This window comes from Octodon degus, unplaced genomic scaffold, assembly GCF_000260255.1.
Source record: "Octodon degus isolate 3935 unplaced genomic scaffold, OctDeg1.0 scaffold00027, whole genome shotgun sequence".
Lineage (NCBI taxonomy): Eukaryota > Metazoa > Chordata > Mammalia > Rodentia > Octodontidae > Octodon > Octodon degus.
In genome coordinates, this window is record NW_004524603.1 from 4,725,639 (window position 1) to 4,748,196 (window position 22,558).

General features: G+C 38.6%; 1 protein-coding gene across 3 annotated transcripts in view; it reads left to right on the forward strand.

Moving 5' to 3' along the window:
• The window catches only part of Kmt2c (lysine methyltransferase 2C), a 300,385-nt gene that overhangs the window by 237,847 nt on the left and 39,980 nt on the right, over nt 1–22,558 (forward strand). For 2 of the 3 annotated variants that reach the window (XM_023712855.1, XM_023712854.1), the window contains exons 27-37: nt 3,362–3,542; nt 7,505–7,609; nt 7,950–7,997; nt 8,861–8,989; nt 9,166–9,198; nt 9,297–9,416; nt 13,322–13,454; nt 13,664–13,878; nt 18,334–18,407; nt 19,759–19,941; nt 20,306–22,258. In XM_023712855.1, coding sequence (XP_023568623.1) covers nt 3,362–3,542; nt 7,505–7,609; nt 7,950–7,997; nt 8,861–8,989; nt 9,166–9,198; nt 9,297–9,416; nt 13,322–13,454; nt 13,664–13,878; nt 18,334–18,407; nt 19,759–19,941; nt 20,306–22,258 — 3,174 coding nt within the window. The remainder of the gene's footprint in view (nt 1–3,361; nt 3,543–7,504; nt 7,610–7,949; nt 7,998–8,860; nt 8,990–9,165; nt 9,199–9,296; nt 9,417–13,321; nt 13,455–13,663; nt 13,879–18,333; nt 18,408–19,758; nt 19,942–20,305; nt 22,259–22,558) is intronic. The other variant, XM_023712856.1, reaches the window with a different exon arrangement.

The following is a 22,558-nucleotide window of genomic DNA, read 5'->3' on the forward strand; positions in this document are numbered from 1 at the left end:
TAGAGAGCTCATGAACAAAAACCAATCTGCCTGGGGATGACTTTAAAGAATCAACAATAAGGATTTTTTTTTTGTTCCTCGAATGCCTTCAGGGCACTTTTGGCCAGTGGGAGAGTTGTGAGGTTCGAACTCCAGCAACCTGAGGCTGACAGCTTTGTGGAAGCAGCCACTTAAAGGACTGAGCTAGGGCCAGGCCCCCAAGAAATTATATTTTTAGATGTAGGCTCCAAAAAAAAAATCTTTTGAATCTTATAAAGATTACATCATAGAAGAATTCAAAGTTACTTAATATGTTAAAAGGCCTCTATACTAGAAATAGGACTAGAAAAATAAATCTAACACAGGCCCTAAATAATTTGGAATCTGAGCCTGGTATTTGTCCTTTCTGGGCCTCTGTTCCTTCTTGAACTGGGACAGACTATCAATGGGTGTGCATCCTAAACTGCTCATCTGCTCTGTCCTTTGACAAGACCATGAGCCATGTAACGTACCCTTGAATTGTACGTAATTTTCAATTTTCTAGTTAGCTTATTGTTAGTTGAATTTGTTATAAAACACAGTTTTTGCTAGGCATGGTGGCACAGTCCTGTGTTGCCCACAAAGTGGGTGTTGGTGGATTAAGGCAGGTGGATTGCTGTGTGTTATGAGGCCAGCCCGAAGTGTATGGTGAAATAAATAAAACACAATTCTTTCAATTTTCATACAACTTTCTCTTTTAATAATTTGAGTGTTAACATTTTAATGGCCATCTTCCTATTGAAGAGTTCAGCGTTTAGAGTCAGAGTTCTGCATTTACATACCACTGTTCAAAGGGTCATGTGCCCCTTGCTCTGGTCACTCTGTCCTGCTCTGTTTGCCATCCCTTTGCCTGAGGTTCATTCCCCAGCATTGCAGGGGACAAAGAATAGGTATGTCCAGTGTCTGCTCTGTGCCTTACTTTCATACAGACTTCAAACATGTTTTATTTTCTCCTTATTTCTTTCAAATATTCTTTTATCCTAGGTTCACATTTACTTTTAAACTGTAATGTCTGTGGTCACTTGTGTTTTTGATCTTGTCTCCTGTCTGCCTCATTTCCTTTCTTAGCAGACCTTTCTGGGTGTACTGGGCAGATGAGCTGCTCCCCACCTGTAAACTGTAATGTATGTTTGGGAAGATTTCTTACCTGTTTATGAAAGTGTGAATATGCTGACTTTTTAATAGCAAGTGTCATTAAAATTAGTGGGCCTAGTTTAGCGGTTACTGCTGAAACCTTAGTTTGATGGGCTGTGTTTTTATTCGTATCCAATAGTATGATTGAACTTTTTCCCCAGTTAATGTGATGAAAGAAGCCTGTGTAATGGTACTGTTTCTCAGGTGTCTTATACTAGTTGTATCTTCCCCCTTTGATTAGGGGAGCACATACTGACAAAAATGTACAGGGAATCGATAACATTCTTTCTATATTTTCTTTATGAATCACAAAACTACATAACCTTATGTAATTACTATATTGGAAATATGAGATCTGATAGCTTAGTGATACTGTGTGATTTTAAGAATCCTTATACCAGTAGTTTGCATTCGTTTTTCAAGTCATTAACAATATCAGGTTAGAAATCTTTTGAAAATACTCTTCTGTGTTAACTATAGCAACTGCAAACTCACCAAATTAACTATAAAGTGTTCCATTTGTTGATAAGTATTAGAGTTACCATGAATTTATAAAAATATTGCTTAATTGTGTTCTTAGATTTACAAAGTATCAAATAGCCCAAATTTTGATGGTGCTGCCTGGGGAGATAGCTCAGTGGTCTAAGTGCCTACCTGTCAAGCACAAGAACCTGGGTTCCATACCAGTGTGACATGCGGTGCTGGCCCCCAGAACCCTGGGTACGCAGTACTGGACACTGAAACCAGGCGTGGGAGAGCATGCCTGTAATCCCAGTGCTGGGGAGGCTGAGACAGGAGGATCACTATGAGTCACAGCTGTGTAGCGAGACCCTGTACAAAATAAATAATTAATTTTAAAGATTTAAATTTTGAGGATGGTTTTTGTTCTTCAGCACTCTGCATTTAGTGTTGTAGCCTTGTGGAGTTTTACATTTTTCACATTGAACAAGTTGTTTGTTTAAAAACTGTGGCTGTATAAAATGCAATGAATCACTTAAGCAGGCTTTACTCTTTAATCCCTTTCAAAAGTGGAAATTTTGTTTTATTTGTACATGCTCATAATTGTCTTGGTTTGTATTTGTTACTGCATTATTTGTCATATCATTGAGCTTTATTTCTGGAGCGAGGTGCCTTGAGTGTGGTAGACAGGCATTCTGCCATCGAGCTGCATTTCATGCCTTCGACTTGCTGCTGCTTCAGTGTCTGACCCAATTAGTAGCAGATTTTTCTTAGCTTGTTCACATACTTTTAAAAATTACATTTTCTGCTGCAAGTGTATCTAATTGATTTAGTCATATACCTACTCAGGAAGATTGAAAATGTTTTCACTTTTTTACATTTTAAACATGCTACACTGAACATTTTTTGTCTGTTGACAGCAATGTGTTAAATGTTGGTGGCTTCTACAGAACTGTGTTCCAAAGAACCCTTTTTCTAGACAGTCCAGATAGTAGAAAATAGACCAGAGAGGGCTGCTAGATTGAGACAAAAGGGAAGGGTCCCTGCAGGCTTCCCTTTTGTCTTCTGTATTTGTCACTTAGAAGTGTTGGGGAGATTTGGAGTCAGGCTCCCTGCTAAATACATTAGCCAAAAGGTGGTGGAGGTCTGTTGAGCTGGAGGAATGTTCATCCGAGCAGATGGGTAGTAAGCCAGAGCCAGGAGCAGCTGCAGGAGCTGCACTCATGGTATGGCTAAGATGACTGGAGAAACCCTCTTTCAGATTTATAGTGGAAGTCTTCTATGCAATTACGGTATACGAATCAATATCAGATTAGTAAATCTTCCTGAAATATATGAATATTAAAGCCATACATCAAAATCTTGTGTTATCCTCTGCAAGTAATCTATAAATATTAATAATATTCATAAAGCTTTAGTTTTGCTTATAGTATGAATTAAGTTTCCAGTGGTATTATAAATCTATCAATTTTTAAATTTAACTGTAACCTGATCTCCTGGAATTGAATTGTTGTCCTGCAATTGCTAGGAACATATTTTGCATAATTGTGTGTATTATATTTCTTTAATTTTATTTGTCTCTAGTGCTAAAGCTACAAAAATCTTATTTTTAAAATAAGAGGAATCTGTAAAAGAATTGACACGATATGTATTTCAGTATTCAGTTTTTATATTGCGAAAACGATGACAGAAGAGTTGCTGTCTAGGTTTTTATAACTAATCATTTTCTCCTGTGCTTATCTTTGTCTAGGAAGCTTTCTTTGGAAAAGATCTTCTAGATACAAGTAGACAAAACAAGCTGAATTTAGATAATCTATCAGAAGATGCAGCTCTGCTTTCATATAAAACAAACACAAACACAGGTTTCTTGGATCCTTCCTTAGATCCACTCCTTAGTTGTTCCTCAACTCCAGCAAAACCTGGAACTCAGGGTAGGTAGAATAACTTACGGGTTTTTTCTTCATATCAGGTGGCATTTACCTTCCTTTTAACTCTGCCTTAGAAATGCTTTTGTTTGACCTACATACATTTTGTAAAACAAGTTTGTTGAGGTATAATTTATATTTGGTAAATACAGTTATTTGAAGTGGTCAGGTCTGTGCGATTTGGGGAATTGATTTACCTAGGCACCTCCCCAAAGTAGAAGTTGGAAAGGAAAATACTCAGTTTACACTTCACTAAGGACAGTGCAAGGGGTATAATTTGGCCATAGTTGTTTGTGCTCTTCTCTTTAATTTAAGGGAAAATAAATTTTTATAATTTACACGATTCAGTGAAACCAAACAGAAACTAAAAAGAATGCTATAAAAAGAAACTTGCTGGTAGATCCTTAATATGGTGAAATATGTTGTCCTATGTCCTGGTTTCTTGCCACTTCCTGTGTGGTGGGGAGGGAGCAGAGAGGGGCAGCATTCCTGGCCCCCCGGGGTCCTGGCGTTTGGAAGCCTCATTGGGTCCTGCCAAGTGGCCCTTGGTGTGCAGAGCCGTCCACTCGAGGAGCGGAGGTGAAAGGCTTGTGCAGTGCTGAGTCTGGCAAGAGTGAGGGAACTTAGTAAGTTTGTAAAGTAATAACAATGTCAGCAGGGCACTGGAGGTTTAGTTAAATATGTGAGACTGTGCTCACTGTTTTCCCCACTTTTTTTTTTTTTTTTTTTTTAGTACCATCAATTATAAATGAAAGTTTTTCTGGCAAGTTTTTTCTTGATATTTATTTTTTTCTTGATATTTCTCCCCAAATATCTTTAGTAAAAAATGCAATTAAAGTGGATTAGAAATCTCATGTTTCTTAACTGATGGTTAATTTAATAGAAACTAGCCTAAGGAAGAGCTCTAGCTCTAGTATTTTCCTATTGGATTAGGCCCAAACCCCTTCGCATCCTCCTGGTCTTTTCATTCGCTCACATCCCAGGTTTACCTCCTGAAGTTTGACTCTCCATTGGGGATACATCCCACAGTCAGCCACTGTGGCTTTGGTTTCTTGCCATTGAGTGCTGTTGTTATTCAGGTCATTTGATACACTCATTTTGAAAAGACTTACTTTTAAGGTAGGTATCATAGTTTGCAGTTCAGGCCGGCCTTCAATTCGTTCTTGTGCCTGAAGCCCAGGCTGGCCTGGAACTCCTTTGGCAATCCTCCTGCCTCAGTCTCCCGAGTTGTGGGATTACAGGCATGCACCACAACATCCAGCCAAAAAGAACAAGAACAGAATTTTGATACTACGTAGTTATCAGCTTTGTTAATACAGATTGTCTTACTTTAAAATACAATTGGCTTCCCTGCATTTGCAGGTACTTTATGTACAAATATAAAGTGCCAGTTTGGGACTTGTGTAGCTGCTGTTTTTGGTATTTTCAGGAACTCTGGAAGCAGTTGCTTGGAGGAGCTGAGGGATCCATTATAGATCTTCTTTTTTAATTGACTTAATGAAATAATTAGAAGTTATCTTTCCTCATTTTGTACACATTACCTTTCCAATCTACCTCACCATTGGTAATGAGGAATGAAAAAACTAGACTACAATCTATGCCCTTTGTTCAGTGTTAGCATTTTTTTTAAAGTTTGCATTCTATTTTATGTACTTACTAGTCCTTATCCATATCAGTGTTGTTAAATTAGTGTGTAATGGAAGAATTGTGGGTCCTTGACTGGTTATTGTATATATTCGGATGTGCCACTTAAATACTTGACTAGGAGTTCTTTATACACTAGAGTTTAATGAGGAAAGGGATTGGCTGGGTGTGGTGGTACACATTTGAAATCCCAGTGCTCTAGGGGGCTGAGGCAGGAGGAGTGGAAATAGGAGCGCAGCTTGGGCAGTTTAACAAGACCTTGTATCAAAATGAAAAAAGACTGTTGCTTAGGTAACTTCTAAGCAACAACAGAATTTTTCTAAAATGTTATAATTTTATGCAGTAGAATTACATTATTTAATTAGTTTATTTTTTGGCAGAACTAGTGGTGGAATTCAGGCCCTTGCGCTTGCCAGGGAAGCGATTGTTCCACTGAGCCATCTCTCCAGCCCCACAATTATATTATTTTAAAACAAAAAAACACTAAACGATTCCCTTGAGAATTGTCCATAATTCTTTCAAATATGTTATTACTGAGCTGGGAAGATAGCTCAGTGCTATAAGTGTCTGCCTGTCAAATATACTGTTTTTTTTTTTGTTATTGTTGTTTTGTTTTTTTAAAATTTCATTTATTTGTGTGTATGTGTGTGTGGCCAGCTCAGCCCACCAGAGGGTGGGACTGGCTGGCATGTGGTGCTGGGGGATTGAACCGCGGTCCCTGTGCTTTGCTAAGCTTGTTCTAAGTAGGTGCTTCAGACCACTGAGCCATCTCACCAAATATACTGTTATCTAGAGAGTACATTATTGAAATAATTTTATCTCTCTGTAAAGAACTTTCTGAGGGATCCGGGAGATGGCTCAGTAGAAAAAGTGCTTCCCTGGCAAGTGCAAGGGCCTGAGTTCAATCCCCGCTTTTGGGGAAAAAAGACCAAAAAAACAACTTTCTGAATATTTGGACATACAAAACATGAAATTTCAATTTGAAAAATTGCTATGTCATTTTGTGTGTGTGTTTTTTCTTTTCATCTGAAGTTTTTGAGATAGGGTCACTTTATAGTGCAGGTAGGCCTTATACTGTGTAGTCCAGGTTGGCCTTCAACCCAGAGGAGTCCTCCTGCTGCCTCAGCCTCCCAAGTCTGGGATTACAGGTGTGTGTCCAACTGTATGAATTCTTTTTTTTTTTTTTTTTTTTTTTTTGTATGAATTCTTTTTGAGAAGTATTTAATACCACCAAGATTATTTGTTTCACAGAGATACTTGATTTGAAGTACCTAAATGCCCATCTCCCCAAATATCTTTAGTAAAAAATGCAATTAAAGTGGATTAGAAATCTCATGTTTCTTAACTGATGGTTAATTTAATAGAAACTAGCCTAAGGAAGAGCTCTAGCTCTAGTATTTTTCCTATTGGATTAGGCCCAAACCCCTTCGCATCCTCCCGGTCTTTTCATTCGCTCACATCCCAGGTTTACCTCCTGAAGTTTGACTCTCCATTGGGGATACATCCCACAGTCAGCCACTGTGGCTTTGGTTTCCTCACATTCTTTTCGTTAGCACTCTTGTCTCCTGTGGGGTCAAACTGTCTCTACCCAGGGTCTTCTCAGTGGCTTTGCCTTCCTTTGGAGTGTTTTCTTCCTCGTTGTGCACAGTGCCTCTTCATTTCATTTAGATCTCTGCTTAGTCTCTTTGAGAAGGTCTTTCCTGACTGCTTTATCAAGTGTGTCATCCCCATAGCTCAGGTTGACCCTTTTTTGTTTTTATTTCAGTGATATCGTCTGATTACTGTGTCAGCTTACTGTGTGGGAAGCCTATGAGGGCCAGACCTTTCTGTTTATCATTGATGCTATGTTCAAACAGATAATCTATAGACCTCTTCCTACTGACAGGTTGTCAATAAATGAGTAAGAGTGAGTAAAAGGTAGAAACAGCAGAGCCAGGAGTGCACTGGTACATGGCTTACACTTAAGGAATTTCAAAAGAAACCATTTCTCGTATTTTATTTTCTGTATGTCATTTTAGAGATGCCACTTTTATAATAATTTTTTCCTTTGTTTCTTACAGTATTCTATTTCACTGTATTGCGTACAGTTCTTTTTTTACAATTTTGTTTTATCAGTATGTATCAGTCACAACACATAATCTAAAATTTTGAAAACCTGTGCCTTTTCCATGAAAATGCCTTTGTTTAAATTTTGAGTTTCTATTCTAGCATTTGCCTTTGTATCTGCTATGATCTTAAGTATTTTATTAATTGTCTTAGGGCTTTTTAAGAGTCTGATGCTTAGGAAAATACTGAAAATTTAAAACTCTACTTGCTATGTTTAGGTACTGCTGATGACCCGTTAGCTGATATTTCTGAAGTCTTGAACACAGATGATGACATTCTCGGGATAATCTCTGATGACCTAGCGAAATCAGGTGATCATCCAGGTATAGATGAGCACTGCTTGCCTGCCTGCTGTTGTCATGTGAGAGGCACGTGTTTGCAGAGCACATTTCATCTTCAGTCTGTTTTACAGTAATTGAAGTTGCTTTTTGTTTTGTATTTTGACTTTGTCAAAGAGGCCACCATTTTTCTTTTCTTGAATCTGCCTTGGTTTTCTTTAGGAGGGGGATATATAGCAAGCTAGTTACTCCTGTTGCATCTCTAATTATACTAGATCTAAGGCTTGTTGCCTTAGAGTCTTGCTGCTCCTTGCCTCTTGTCTGTGTTTCCCGCTCTCCTTGCTCCTGTGGTAATCGTCCATTTTATTTGGTTTGGGTCTTGTAGGTCTTGATTTATGCACTTTCCAGGTTGAACACTCACCTTTTCCATTTGGTAAGAAACTGAGCATTGGATGGCCACTGATTAGAAGTAGTCCTTTTTTATAATGATTTCAGCTGAAACAACCTATAGGTGCATGCCTGTTAGTAGTCCTCATTTGTCACTAATCCATACTTGGCTTTTCCCCTTCTGTATACAGCTAATGCATAGTATTGCCATATTGTGCTTTGGGAGATTTTCTTAGTAATTTTTAAGCGGATGACTTCATGCTTATTAATGTATACTTTATAAGATCAAATAAGTACAGACAAAACTTCAGCTTTAAAAAAAAAGCATAAAAAAACTTAGACTACTTTCACATGTGATTGGTGCCAAAAATAGCATGTGTAAGCTAAAGGATGTTACATTATAAATATAATTTATATTTTTAGAATGTGACCTGTGAGTTCCTAAAAAAACCCAAAATTACTTTAAAGGATGTTTATTAAACAATAGAAAATTTAGAGCTTTTCATTTATCGGAAATTTATCCCTTCTGTTTTACATATTATACTTCATAACTAAATGTACATTTGATACCATTAATTTCTAAGTTAAAACATATAATGGCTTCTCAGAGACTCCGCTCTTAACTTGGGTTTTATTTTTTGCAGAAATTGCTAAGTTAAATCTGTTGTTTCTTTGGGAAATGTACTTACTGTGATGAAAAGATAGCTTTAGTGGACTTGTCGCTTCCCAAATACAAGGAGCCTTATTACTGGTGGGCTGTGCAGATAGCTAGAAGAATCTTGCTGAAATAGGACTAGAAACTTCATTTATTTTAGTTGGCCTATTTTGTACTAGCGCTTATAGACAGCACACACTTTTAATGTGTGTGTTCTGAATTCACTGTTGTGTGTGTTTACCTTGCTCTTGCAGATATCGGTCCCACCACTGATGACCCTCCCTCTCTGCCTCAAGCAGGTGTCAGTCAGGCTGCGCGGCCACTGACAGAGGAGCAGCTTGATGGGATCCTTAGTCCCGAGCTGGACAGAATGGTCACCGACGGTAAAATATTTGCCCTACATCAGGGGTTTCTAAAAGACATGAGTAAATATGACTTTCAGAGATTTTTGCATGCTTATTAAGATTTGACTTCTGTTTTTACAATTTCTTTATCACTTGTTTTTTTTAAAAGACAGCTTGTTGAATTGTTGTTAATACTTGTATTTCTTTTGTCCTAGGAGCAATTCTTGGCAAGTTATATAAAATCCCAGGTATTTTTGTTCTGAATATTTAGTTTGTAAAAAAGACATTGCCCTCCTATGACCTTAATAGTGTTTTAATCTTACTACTATTCTTGTTTTCCTCGTAGAACTTGGAGGAAAGGATGTTGAAGACTTGTTCACTGCTGTCCTAAGTCCTGTGAACACGCAGCCAGCTCCATTACCACAGCCACCCCCTCCACCACAGCTGTTAGCAATACACAATCCGGGTATGTCACAGCTTTTCTAAGTGTGGTTACAATCAAGTGTGCATACATATGAGTTTTGTCTTGTTCTTCAGCATGATAGTCACCACTTACACAGATGAAGAGAAGACACTTGGTTGTGGTGATGGAAAACTCCTAGCTTCAGTCACATACCTACTTGCCTGGAAGGCTCTGCAGTCTGCAGTTCATATTATGACCAGCACTATGTGCATACCCACCCTGACGCTTTTCCAGGTTCCAGCTCCAGCTGACTTTGGCTACGTGGTTATTCCCACATAGTGACTGCTCTGTTAGAGCGCCACACCTCACTGTCCCCTGCGTACCTTTCACAGAGCGATCTGATCTGCTTCCCTGTCCTTTCCTCAGAGGTTAGCCATTCTAATCTCCATGCCTCCTGTCATGCACTTTTTCATTTATAATCTGGGCTACAAGTATTAGTATCTAGAGTGAGAATTCCTGTGTCTCACTTTCTGCTATATACATTGCTTAAGAATATCTATTTAGTACATATATGCTTGATAAGCCAGTGACCAAGTCTCAAGAAATTTTGTGGAAATTTGTCTCTTTCATTGGATCAGTCCTTTTAAATCTACTTGTAACTAGTTGCAACATAGATTAAGACTTCAGTTTTCTCCCTCTTGCTGGTGAACTGAAATCTCATAACCTGTAATTAAGTTCTGAAGGTATAGCTTGAGTTCTGCAAATACAGGAATCTAGAGGGGAGTTTGTAATTCTGGCTTCTTTTGTATTTTGAGACAAGGTCTTACAATGTAGTTCAAGTGGTCTTGTACTCATTTTATAGCCCATGCTGTTCTCAAACTTGTGGTACTTCATTTGTTTTTTTATGGTGCCAGGGATTCAACTCAGGACTTTGCACTTGCCAGGCAAGTGCTTATTCTACTGAGCTATCTCCCCAGACCAAATTTGTGGATCCTTTTGCCTCAGCCTTCTGAGAGTTGGGATTACAGTTATGCGCCACCATGCCTGGCTAGAGTTTGTAGTTCTGTAGTGATATATATTTTTTCATATTTTGAGCATAAAAACATTTTATATCTCATTGTGATGGCTTTATGAATGTTTACTGAATTGAATAATATCTTTATAAACTCTTATGCTTGTGTGGTTAAATGTTCAGATAATCTATCTTTACTACCATTTTTATGTGTGCAGGAAAAAAATCCAAAATTCCTAATTTAAATGTTTGGTTTTCTACCAGTTTTGCCTCTAAATTTAAATCCAGTTTTGATGTTTGCTAGACTAAACATAGGATTTACATTTGATTAAAGCTCATACCATTTGTCTTAATTGCTACCACTTTTTTTAATAAGTAAAAATTCTTTAGCAAATCAAATTGATTTATCTTGATGCTTTCTATAGCTAAAATTACATATTTTAAATACCAAATTGGTTCAAGATGTGTTCCTTTATAAAGCCTCTTAGTCATTATGAAAATCACTTGACGGGGCTGGGGAGATGGCTCAGTAGAATAAGCGCTTCCCTGGCAAGCGCAAGGGTCTGAGTTCAAGCCCTGGCTCCGCAAAAAAAAAAAAAAAAGAAAATCACTTGACTATGCTCTGTCCCTCCCCGCCATCCAGTTTGAATTTTTTTTTTTTTTTAAGATAGAGTCTCCTTATGTGGTTTAGGGTGCCCTCAGACTCACAGTGTAGACCATATTCACCTTAAAATCATGGCAGTCCTCCTGCCTCAGCCTGTGGAGTCCTGCAGTCATGAGAATGTGCCATTATGCTTGACCTCATTTTAAAAACTTTTTAAGATGACTTTTTTTGGACTAGATGCTAAATTTGTGGTACACCATAACTGGTAAGGTTGCTTACCCTCAAAGATTATAGTCCTAATATTTCAGGGTCTCATGTATACAGCTGACTTACTGTTCAAGTCGAGCCTGAAGGATCTCTCATCTGTGTGTGCATACATGTGTGCATATGCAGTCAGCCCTATGTCTGTGGATTCCACATGTGTAGACTCTTGGTGATTTACAGATAGAAAATGAGTATGCATAGAATGGCTGAAATTTTTAGTCCTTATATTTGAAAGAAAAGTAGTTCTTTTTAAGGGTTAATCAAGTTAAATGTAGGATGATACTAAGGTATTTAAGAATGGCAGCTTCAACACATTCTGACCATGAAGGGAAAAATGAGGCAATGTTTGAGGGGGCAAACTGGAAATAGTAACTAGATTGTAGACAGCTAGGAAAATGTGACGTGTAGCCAGGGGGAGATAGAGTGGCATAAGCACCTGTCTTGCAAGTGCAAGGCCCCAAGTTCAATCCCTGGTAGTGTAAAAACGAAAATTTGGCAAGCATTTAGCCTTTTTCTCCTCAGCTTCTACAAACTAATGAATAGCCTGTGCATGACCTGATTAGCTGTGTCTGTGGCAGGGTAGCTCTCTTGTCAATATTAGAAAGAGATTTTGGACAAGAATTGTGGCTGGGATTAAGTTAAAATGTAGATTATATGTAAAAATACTGTGGTGCCAATTAAAAGGGAAAATAGATAAGAAAGATGATGAAGTTAGAATTGATAGGATAATGCACTGAGGTGAATGACTATAAGTAAGGAGAAGGGCAGAAATAAAAGAATTAAACTTAGCTAAAGCTGAGCTTCCTGGAGAATCATCGTGCTCTGAACGAGAAACATGGAGCAATGGAAGGCTTGGCGTATGTCTTCCAGAAGGTAGTGGAGATAAAATGTGTTTTGTTTTCGCCTGGCTTTAGTTTGGTAGAAATGGGACATACAGCCTGTTGTGGCTTACATGCAGTTGCAAAGTCTGTCCAATCTGTAGAAGAAAATGTTGGGATTATCTTTGTAATAGTGCTAATTTAGGGAGAATTAGACTTCTTTTTCAGGAAATATACCTTGTGGTAGAAAATCTTGAGTAACTCTTTAAATTAAATGTGTCATTTGCTCATGTGCTTTATATTAGGTATGCAATTTTATAGTCTTCATCTTGTATAGGTTAGACGCAACTAGTTGCAACATAGATTAAGACTTCAGTTTTTTTCCTTTTCCTAGAGAGGTGAAACCTCATAGCCTGTAATTAAGATCTGAAGGTATAGCTTGAATTCTCCAAATACAGGAATCTTCTCTAAAGGGGAATTTGGCTTTGGGATGATCATTAGGTCTCATGGCACCAACATGTTTGAAAGGATGTGCTCTTGGGTTAAGTGTGTCTTCAAGACTGTTAATTTATGGCCCCAGAGGCAGCAGTGCCTGAGGTGCACATCTCTTTTTCAAAGGTTAGATGAAGATGAAAAAAATATACTCTGAAATGCTGATGAGTCGTTCTTGGAAATGGTGGTCACTAGGGCCAGTTTATTTCTGAATAGTTGAGACAGTTAATTAGATGATCACAAGAAGTATTGGAGCTCTATATTGAGATAGTGGGAAAACATGAGTCATCTTACTATTTGCCTAACATATATTTAGAAAATGGTAAGGTATTTAAATCTTCTAAATAAGTTGAAGGAGATTTTAAGCTTTTAAGGGCTGATCCAGTAATGAAAATTAAGAAAAAGCTGATCCATTTTTTAAAATAAAGTTATTAGGTAGTGAATAGTTACTGTAGACTAGGCAGTATGCTTAGTGTAATGCACACATTATTTTAACCCGTATGCAGTGCCCTAATTTTATAAGATCACATAAAAATGAATTTAAATTAAAATTTATACTCTAGTCTGTTGTGTTCCAAAGTGACTGCCACTACGTCGTAGGTGAAGATAGAGAGCATATTTTCAAATTCATAACCAAGTTGCCCTGCAAGTATCATTCTAAAACATAATTCTGAAAAAAATCCTTTTAAGTAGCATATAAGGTTTTTATTTAAAAGTATTCAAGCTATTTGTTATGTTTATATAACTTGCGAACTTATTGACTCTTTTTTCTCTCAAGATGTTTTTTCACGAATGCCGCTCATGAATGGCCTTATTGGACCCAGTTCTCATCTGCCACATAATTCTTTGCCTCCTGGAAGTGGATTGGGAACATTCTCCTCCATAGCACAACCCCACTATTCTGATGCTAGGTATTTAAAAGCTTGAATTGATACTGACTTAATTTATACTATTTTTTTCTTAGCCTTTTAAAATTATTTCTGCATAGTAACAGTTTTGCTAAAAATTATCAACTACTATGTTTTCCTACTTGATACTGAATCTTAATGATGAAAAAAATACTTAACAATAGTATGAGAAAGTTACTTTTATGAAGTGACAGTGTTCATTTTTTTTCCAGGGATAAAAACCCAACATTTAATCCAATAACAAGTGATCCTAGCAGCTCCTGGACAACATCAGCCCCTACTGTAGAAGGAGAAAATGATACAATGTCGAACACCCAAAGGAGCACGCTGAAGTGGGAGAAAGAAGAGGCTCTGGGTGAAATGGCAACTGTAGCACCTGTTCTTTACACAAATATTAATTTCCCCAATTTAAAGGATGAATTTCCTGGTAAGTCATGGATGTATTACTGTCTGGTTTGGTTTGGTTTGGACCGGTCTGGGCCCCTCCCCTCTCTTCTCCTCCCTTCCCCTCCCCTCCCGTTCTGTTGAGATGATGTCTTACTGTGTAGTTCAGACTGCCTTCAACTCTGTATAGCCCAGGCTGGTCTCTTAACTTGAAGTGATCCTCCTAACTCAGCACCCAAGTACTGGGATGTAGGCATGTGCCACCATGCTGAACTATTATCTATTTATTTATTGTACTAACATTTTTCTCATTTTCAGAGATTTTTTAAATTTTTTTTTTTATGTATTTGGTACAGGGTGTCACTCTGCAACTCAGACTTGTAGTGATCCTTCTCTTTTCATTGCTAGAATTACAAGGGTGCACCACCCCAGTGCTAGGATTACAGGGGTGCGCTACTGCGCCCAGTCGTGGTAGCTGGCTCAGTGCGCCCAGGAATGGGACCCGCTTGGCATGTGGTGCCTGATATCTAACCCTGGTCCCTGCATTTGCCTGAGCAGAGCACTTAGTCTGCTGAGCTATCTTGCTGTCCCATTGATTGATTGATTTTTAATGTATTTAGTGCAGGGTCTACAGTGTCTCACTACATAGATCGGACTTGTGATTCTCCTGTTTTCAGCCTCCCAAATGCTGGGATTACAGGTGCGCACCACCACACCCAGTCACAATCACAGGCTTTTGTGCCCCTGGGCCAGGCCTGACTCGGCACACCAGGGATCAAACACAGGCCACTGCACTCTGCCTAATCATATGCTTTAATCCGCTCAGCTATTTGGCTGACCCTGATTTTTTCTTTTTTTAAAGCTACAGTTTTATCTGGTCTGATTGGCTCTCCACACAGTGAATGTTCTGTGTGTATCTAGAAACACTTAGCATTTTCTCAGCCATAGGCCTCACGCTTACTTGCATATTTCCTAAAGCCTTGTTTCAAGTAATAGAATTATCAATTTTCTACCTCCTTGCACTGCTTATAAAAGTCTGCTGCATAGTTCTTTTTTTAAAAAAACTGTAAGACATAAACTTTTCATTTAACTGATAATGTAAAGCTAAGTCAGAGTAAGTTCTACGTTCATTGTCACTAAAACAGATTCTCGGTCATCTCTTCTTCCTCCGTCCACCTTGACATCTAGCTGTCTCAACTGGATGTTTTTGAAAGACTAACCAGAGAATGACACTTTAGGATTAATGAATTGTTATTTATTTTTATTTATTTTTTTTTTTTGGTGGAACAGGGGATTGAACTCAGGCCCTTGTGCTTGCCAGGGAAGCATTTATTCTACTCAGCCATATCCCCGGCCGAATTGTTAGTTATTGATTACTTGCAAATAATATTGTTGTGTTATGTCAAGTTGGTGTTGTCAGGATTAAAAAATTCTATTAAAGTTCAGCTTGTAGTAGTTTCCCAGACATCCATAAACCGGAGCCTATGTGTGGGCTTGCACATGGGTGCCCAGTGATATTTGGTGCCTTCCAGTTTGACTCCCTTGGTAACCTTATTCATTATGTATGGAAGTAAATTAAATACTCATGTGCCTAGTCGTAGCAATCAGTGGTGTAATGCAGGAGTGCCTGTTCTTCAACTGCTTTTTAAAAAAACACACAATGTTTTATTGTATACATTCGCAGTAAGGTGTTTACTTAATAGGATTGTTTCCTTGAGGTCAAGTTGATGGACCAGTGGGTAGTCAGTGCAGATCACCAAGTCTTGTGGTGGTAGCGTCTCATGTAGTTACAGGGGTTTTGCATGTGTGGCTTAAATTGGTTTGGCTACTTCTTCAGTTTATAATTTCCCAACTCTACAAGCCATGTTTTTAATAAGAACACACCTCATTTAGGATATGTTTAGCCTCCTGTATGGCAAGATCCTTGTGCCGCTTATACCACTTAATTTCACTCCTGGTTGAGGATCCCTGACCTGAAACACTTGGAACCAGGTGTTTTTCAGGTTTGGGAATATTTGCATATACATATAAAATTAAGGAATTTATCTCAGAGATGAACTATCTTAGGGATGGGATCTACATCTAAATATGAAAGTCATTTATATTTCATTTACACTCATTAACATAGCCTGAAGGTAATTTTGTATTTTTTTAAATTAATGTACCTTTTACTGTTTGCAGTACATAATGATCACATTTGTCTTGAGTTTTTGTATGTACCCAGCACATCCCAGGTCTTTTTTTGTCCTCTTCCTCTCCCATCCCTCTTTAAATGTTCTTGCTTATTGTGTCCTGTCATACAGGGTCACGTATGGAGTTTTCCACTTGTGACAGTTGTGTTGTGCACAGCTGTGAATTTGGAAACATTTTAGAGCTTTAATTTCCTTATTACAGATGCCCAGCCTACTACATTGTGAAAATAAGCGCCTCCAAAGAATAAGTGACACTGTTGGTCTTTATTTATTGTCATACTGTCCATTGTGAAAGTGGCCATTCTCACCAAACTGTCATAAGATACAATGATACAATACATTCATGATCAAAATACCATTAGTATACTTCACAGATCTAGAGAAAAAATTCCTAAAATTTGTCTGGAACTGGAAGAGACACTACAAATCTGCAGTGATAAAATCAACATGGTACTGGCAAAGGAACAGACTTGAGGATCAGTGGAACAGATTAGAAGATGCAGACACAACTACAAACACACTCAGTTACCTTATCTTTGACAAAAGGGCCAAATATATTCAGTGGAAGAAAGACTCTTTAATAAATGGTGCTGGAGGGCAACTCACTCTAGTCCTCTTCTCTCAAACTGAAGTTTTTCTTTCCTCCATTAAGTATATTCTCTTCTTACTAATAACTAAATAAATAGTGCTTAGAAAACTTGCTCTTCCCATGCTGAAGACTAAAACTACACCCATGTCTATCACTTATGCTAAATTAAAGTCAGAATAGATCAAAGATTTAAATGTTATAATAGAAACATTAAATCTACTAGAAGAGAAGGTAGAAATCTTGAAGACATGTAAGTAGAGAGGGAATTCATTAAAAAGCCCATACTGTACAGGAAATACTTCATAGAATCAACAAGTGGGGTCTTGTCTTACTGAAGAGTTTTTGCAAATCAAAAGAAATCACCAACAGAGCAAAAAGAAAACCCATGAATTAAGAAAAAAAAATTAGCTGACTGTGCCTCAGATAAAGGACAACTATCTAGAACATAGAATTTAAAAAATCGGGCCCTCAAAACTTAAAAACCCTGTAAGAGAATGGGTATCTCAGATGAAGACATACACATGGGAAGTAAATATATGAGAAAATGTTCAACACCATTGGTCATTCAAGAAATGCAGAACACCATTGAAATTCCATCTTGTCCCCAAAAGAATGGCTGTCATTAAGAAATCAACTGATAACGAATGCTCGTGAGGCTGTGGGGAAAGGAGCCCTTCGCCCACTATTGTGGCAAGTGTCAACTGGTATAACCACTGTGGAGATCAGTGTGGAGATTCCTCAAAAAACTAGGATTGAAGGTCCCGTTCCACCTAGCTGTTCCTCTTCTGGGTATTTTCCTGGAGGAATTGAAAACATCCCACAGTGTTATATATGTGCACCCATATTTATGGCCACACAGTTGGTCATAGCTAGACCTTGGAAACAGCCAACCCAAATGCCTGTCAGCTGAGGAATGGATAAACAGGTGTGGTGTTTTTGTGTAATGAAATATTATTCAGCTTTTAAAAAGATAAACTAGAGGCTTTTGCAACTAGAGGCCAAATTCATTAGTGACATAAATCAGACCAAGATGTGTCAATGTGGTGTCATCTCTCTAGTGTAAGAAATTGAGAGTAAATTAGGATCCAGAAGGTGTAGTACATACTGTAAAAGGAAGAGGAAAGGGGAGAAGGAAAAAATAATACATATGCGTGCGCATGGTGGCTTAAATAATGGCATACCAACTTCAATATGTTTATTGGAAGGAACAGTTAATGCTTAATTTTTAGTTGGTTTCTTTCTTTCTTTCTTTTTTTTTTTTTTGGTGCAGGGTCTCACTATACAGCTTGAACTGTAGTGACCTTTCTGCTTTCAGCCCCCTACTCTGGGATTACAGGTGTGCGCCACCAGCCCAGAATGGGTTGCTGGCTCAGAGTGCCCAGGATCGGGGCCAACTGAGATCGCACCCTGGCCCTTAGGCTGGCCTAAGCAGGTGCTTAGTCCGCTGAGCTGTTGCTCCAGCCCGAATGCTTAATTTTTTTAAAACCAGTTTTACATGCTTATATCTGGTAATATGAACAACTACTTTGAAGATAACAATATACAGTATAGCAACCCTTGTTGATTTCCTTTTGTCTTAAAGTTCTACATCTTTTTAGTGGGTTTTTTTCCCCCTTATTATTCTTATTCTTATTCTTATTCTTATTCTTATTCTTATTCTGTGTTGTTATGTTCTTATCATCCCTAAGAAAGCATATGTATTCTTTTTTTTTTGCAGACTGGACTACTCGAGTGAAACAAATTGCAAAGTTGTGGAGAAAAGCCAGCTCTCAGGAAAGAGCGCCATATGTGGTATTTAAACAAGTCCTGTGTTAAATCTTTACACATTGTTTGGACCTTATTTTTATTGTCTTAGGCTAATACAAAGATTTTCCTTTTGTGGAAAATGCTATTTCATATTTACACTATTAACAGATTTCTTCACTATATAGTGATGTCCTGATTTGATCTTGATATAGAATATTTTTATAAGCTAGCACATAAACCAGAATATTTTGATTATTGAAATCAGCATGAAGACCACTTTTAACTTCGCTTTAAATTATTTTATTTTTTCAGCAGATTTGTCTAAATTTGGACAGTGAATTAAAATGCCTTAGCTTCGTTTACAATAAATTTGTTATTGTAAGTTTTACTAAAGAATCTTTATGATTTCAAAAAAGATGTGTCTGGATTCCATTAAAGAACTGTGAAAACGTGTTCTAGCCTGAAATTATTAGGGAATTTTGTAAGACTCACAGTTCAGATGGTGAATTATTTCTTCCCAAAGAGAAATTTTCAAATGGAATCAAATTCTTGCTTTCATTTTAAAGTACAGTAAATCACATACTTTTTAAGTTTTTTTAGAATTAATAGCAATTTTCCCCTTTATTTGTATTGCACTTATGGTTCAGTTACAGTGATTACTTTGGCTAAAGCAAATGTAGAGCACAAACATGTACGAGATCTGATCAAAAGATACAGTAAATGTTTAAATTAAAAAGTTACTACAGTAAAAGTCACATTGCTGTTAATTCCCCTCAGAGTATTTAAAATAATCTCCTTTACTTCAAATGCCCTTATTATTCTTGGCAGTGTATCTTTTACTGTAATAAATTTTAAAAAGTGTGAACATTCATCATATTTTTACCATTTTGTGTATATATTGCTGTGTATATATATTTGTGTTAATGTACTATTTTGTTTTGCTATGAATTTAGTAATGATGTTATCTCTTAATGTTCCTCGATGCTTTTTCCTCAATTGTAAATTTCATGTGTCTAGTTTCATTATCTTCAGAATTGGTGTAATGTTTTCCTTTTCTCTAAATTGAGGAACATGTTAATTCTTTTAAGAATATATTAAGGGAGTTAGAATTTAAAAGTTAGACTGCTCCTTGGACTTCATAAATTCAAATAATATAGATAGAAACATCTCCAGTAGACAAATGTGTCTTAGGGGCCAGATGTATACTCAAAGAACATGAACAAGTATGTATGTCCTTCCTGAGGAAAGGGTATAAGTTCTCAGCAATATTTCAACTAGTTTCAGTCATTTAACCTAGATGTTTTCTTGATATTATCGGACAAAGTTCTCCATAGTTTTATTTTGATTTTTAAAGCACACTCAACTGTACTAGTAATTTTTTCTCTTTTTGTCAAAGCAAAAAGCCAGAGATAACAGAGCTGCTTTGCGCATTAATAAAGTGCAGATGTCGAATGATTCCATGAAAAGGCAACAGCAGCAAGACAGTGCTGATCCCGGCTCTCGCGCTGATGCAGATCTTTTTAAAGATCCACTAAAGCAAAGAGAGTCAGAACATGAACAAGAGTGGAAATTCAGACAGGTATGGAGTTTTTATCAGTGGTTTGCTCTTTTAAATGATATTTATATTTTTTGAGAAGGAGATGTTTATGTCACTTAATATCGTTCTTTATTGAACATGAAAAAGTGTCTTATAGTAGACTTACTTCCTGTTTTAGTAAAATAAATTGTTTTGAAAAGTTGATTAAAATATTATGAACAATGCTGCCCTTGGAACAAATGGGCATACTGTGATGAGTAACAGCTGCTCTTCTTGAGGAAGTTATAATGTAATATGGAAGCAATCTGGTCGCTACTGCCATCAAACAAATTAATTTTCTGTTTTCCTCCAGCATAGTTACTTTTTCTCTTAAGTTCATGATTGTTTTTCCCCCCTATTTTAATAGCAAATGCGTCAGAAAAGCAAGCAGCAAGCTAAGATCGAAGCTACACAAAAGCTAGAACAGGTGAAAAATGAGCAGCAGCAGCAGCAGCAGCAGCAGCAGCAGCAGCACCAGCACCAGCACCAGCACCAGCAGCAGCACCACCACCACCACCAGCAGCACCAACAGCAGCAGCACCAACAGCAGCAGCTTGGTGCTCAGCACCTTCTTGTGCCGTCTGGTTCAGATACTCCAAGTAGTGGGGTCCAGAGTCCCTTGACACCCCAGCCTGGCAATGGAAATCTGTCCCCTGCTCAGACATTTCATAAAGACCTGTTCTCTAAGCAGCTGTCCAGTACCCCTGCTCCCACGCCTTCAGATGATGTGTTTGTGAAGCCACAGGCTCCACCACCACCTCCTACCCCGACCAGAGTTCCCATTCACGATGGCCTATCTCAGTCTCAGATGTCTCAACCACATTCCCCACAGATGTTTTCACCTGGCTCTTCTAGTTCCCGACCTCCATCTCCAGTTGATCCTTACACAAAAATGGTTGGTACTCCCAGACCGCCTCCTGGAGGCCATAGTTTTTCTAGGAGAAATTCTGTTGCTCCAGTGGAAAACTGTGTGCCTTTATCATCAGTGGTGAGGCCCATTCAGATTAACGAGGCACCACCCAACAGGCCATCGCCAGTCGGAGACTTGTGTTCTTCCTCTGTGACAAATAATGACCCCTATGCAAAGCCTCCAGACACACCTAGGCCTGTGATGACAGATCAGTTTCCCAAACCTTTGGGTGTGCCCCGCTCTCCTCTGGTTTCAGAACAAACTGGGAAAGGTCCTCTAGCAGCTGGAACCAGTGATCATTTTACTAAACCATCTCCTAGGGGAGATACTTTTCAAAGACAGCGGGTGCCTGAACCATATGCACGGCCCTTGTTGACATCGGCCCCTGCCGATAGTGGCGCTGGACCTTTTAAGACCCCTTTGCACCCTGCACCATCCTCTCAGGATCCTTATGGATCAATGTCACAGGCATCAAGACGATTGTCTGTTGACACTTATGAAAGGCCTTCCTTGACACCAAGACCTGTGGATAATTTTCCTCATAGTCAGGCAAATGACCCATATAGTCAGCCTCCCCATATCCAACACGCAACAATGAATGAATCTTTTGCCCATTCTTCAAGGGCTTTTTCTCAGCCTGGAACCATGTCAAGATCAGCACCTCAGGACCCATATTCCCAGCCTCCAGGAACACCACGACCTGTGGTAGAGTCTTATTCCCAGCCCTCAGGAACAACTCGATCCAATCCAGACCCATATTCCCAACCTCCTGGAACTCCCCGGCCTACCAGTATTGATCCATATAGTCAGCAGCCGCCAACCCCCAGGCCTTCTACACAGACAGACATGTTTTCTACATCTGCAGCTAATCAGAGGCACTCTGATCCATATTCTCATCCTCCTGGGACTCCAAGACCTGGGATTTCTACTTCCTATTCTCAACCATCAGCAACACCAAGGCCAAGAACTTCAGAAGGTTTTACTAGATCGTCAGTTGCAAGACCAGCCCTCGTGCCAAACCACGATTCGTTCTTGCAAGCAGTACAACTCCGAGCACCTAGTGGCTCTTTGGTGAGGCCGCCTGATATGTGCTCCCAGATCCCTAGGCCACCAGACACATTCAGCCGTGTGTCCCCCTCTGCTGCTCGTGATCCCTATGATCAGCCTCCAGTGACTCCAAGATCTCACTCTGATTCTTTTGGAAGCAGTCAAGTTGCTCGTGACGTTCCTGACCAGCCAGGACCTGGTCCAGAGGGGGGCTTCAACACCTCTGCGAACTCTCCCATGAGTTCCCAAGGCCCCCAGTTCTCCAGTATTGCCCAGGTTCCTGGGCCTGTGCCAACTTCAGGAGGAACTGACACTCAGAACACTGTGAATATGTCTCAAGCAGATACAGAGAAATTGAGACAGGTGAACACAGAGCTTGTTTTAGATGCTTTCCATATAATAGTTGTGGAAGCTGTTCATTTAATCAAACTGTAAGAAAAGTGAAATTGGGGGTCAGGGAGATGGCTCAGTAGAATAAGCGCTTCCCTGGCAAGCGAGAGGGTCTGAGTTCAATCCCCGATTCCACCAAAAAAAGAAAAGAAAAGTGAAATTGGTAAAATAAATACCAGTTGAGTTGGATTTAATCTTTACCTAATTCTAGTCTTGAAATTGTTAGGGAATCCTGAAAATTTTCAGTTTTATTATCTTTTTTTTTTTTTTTTT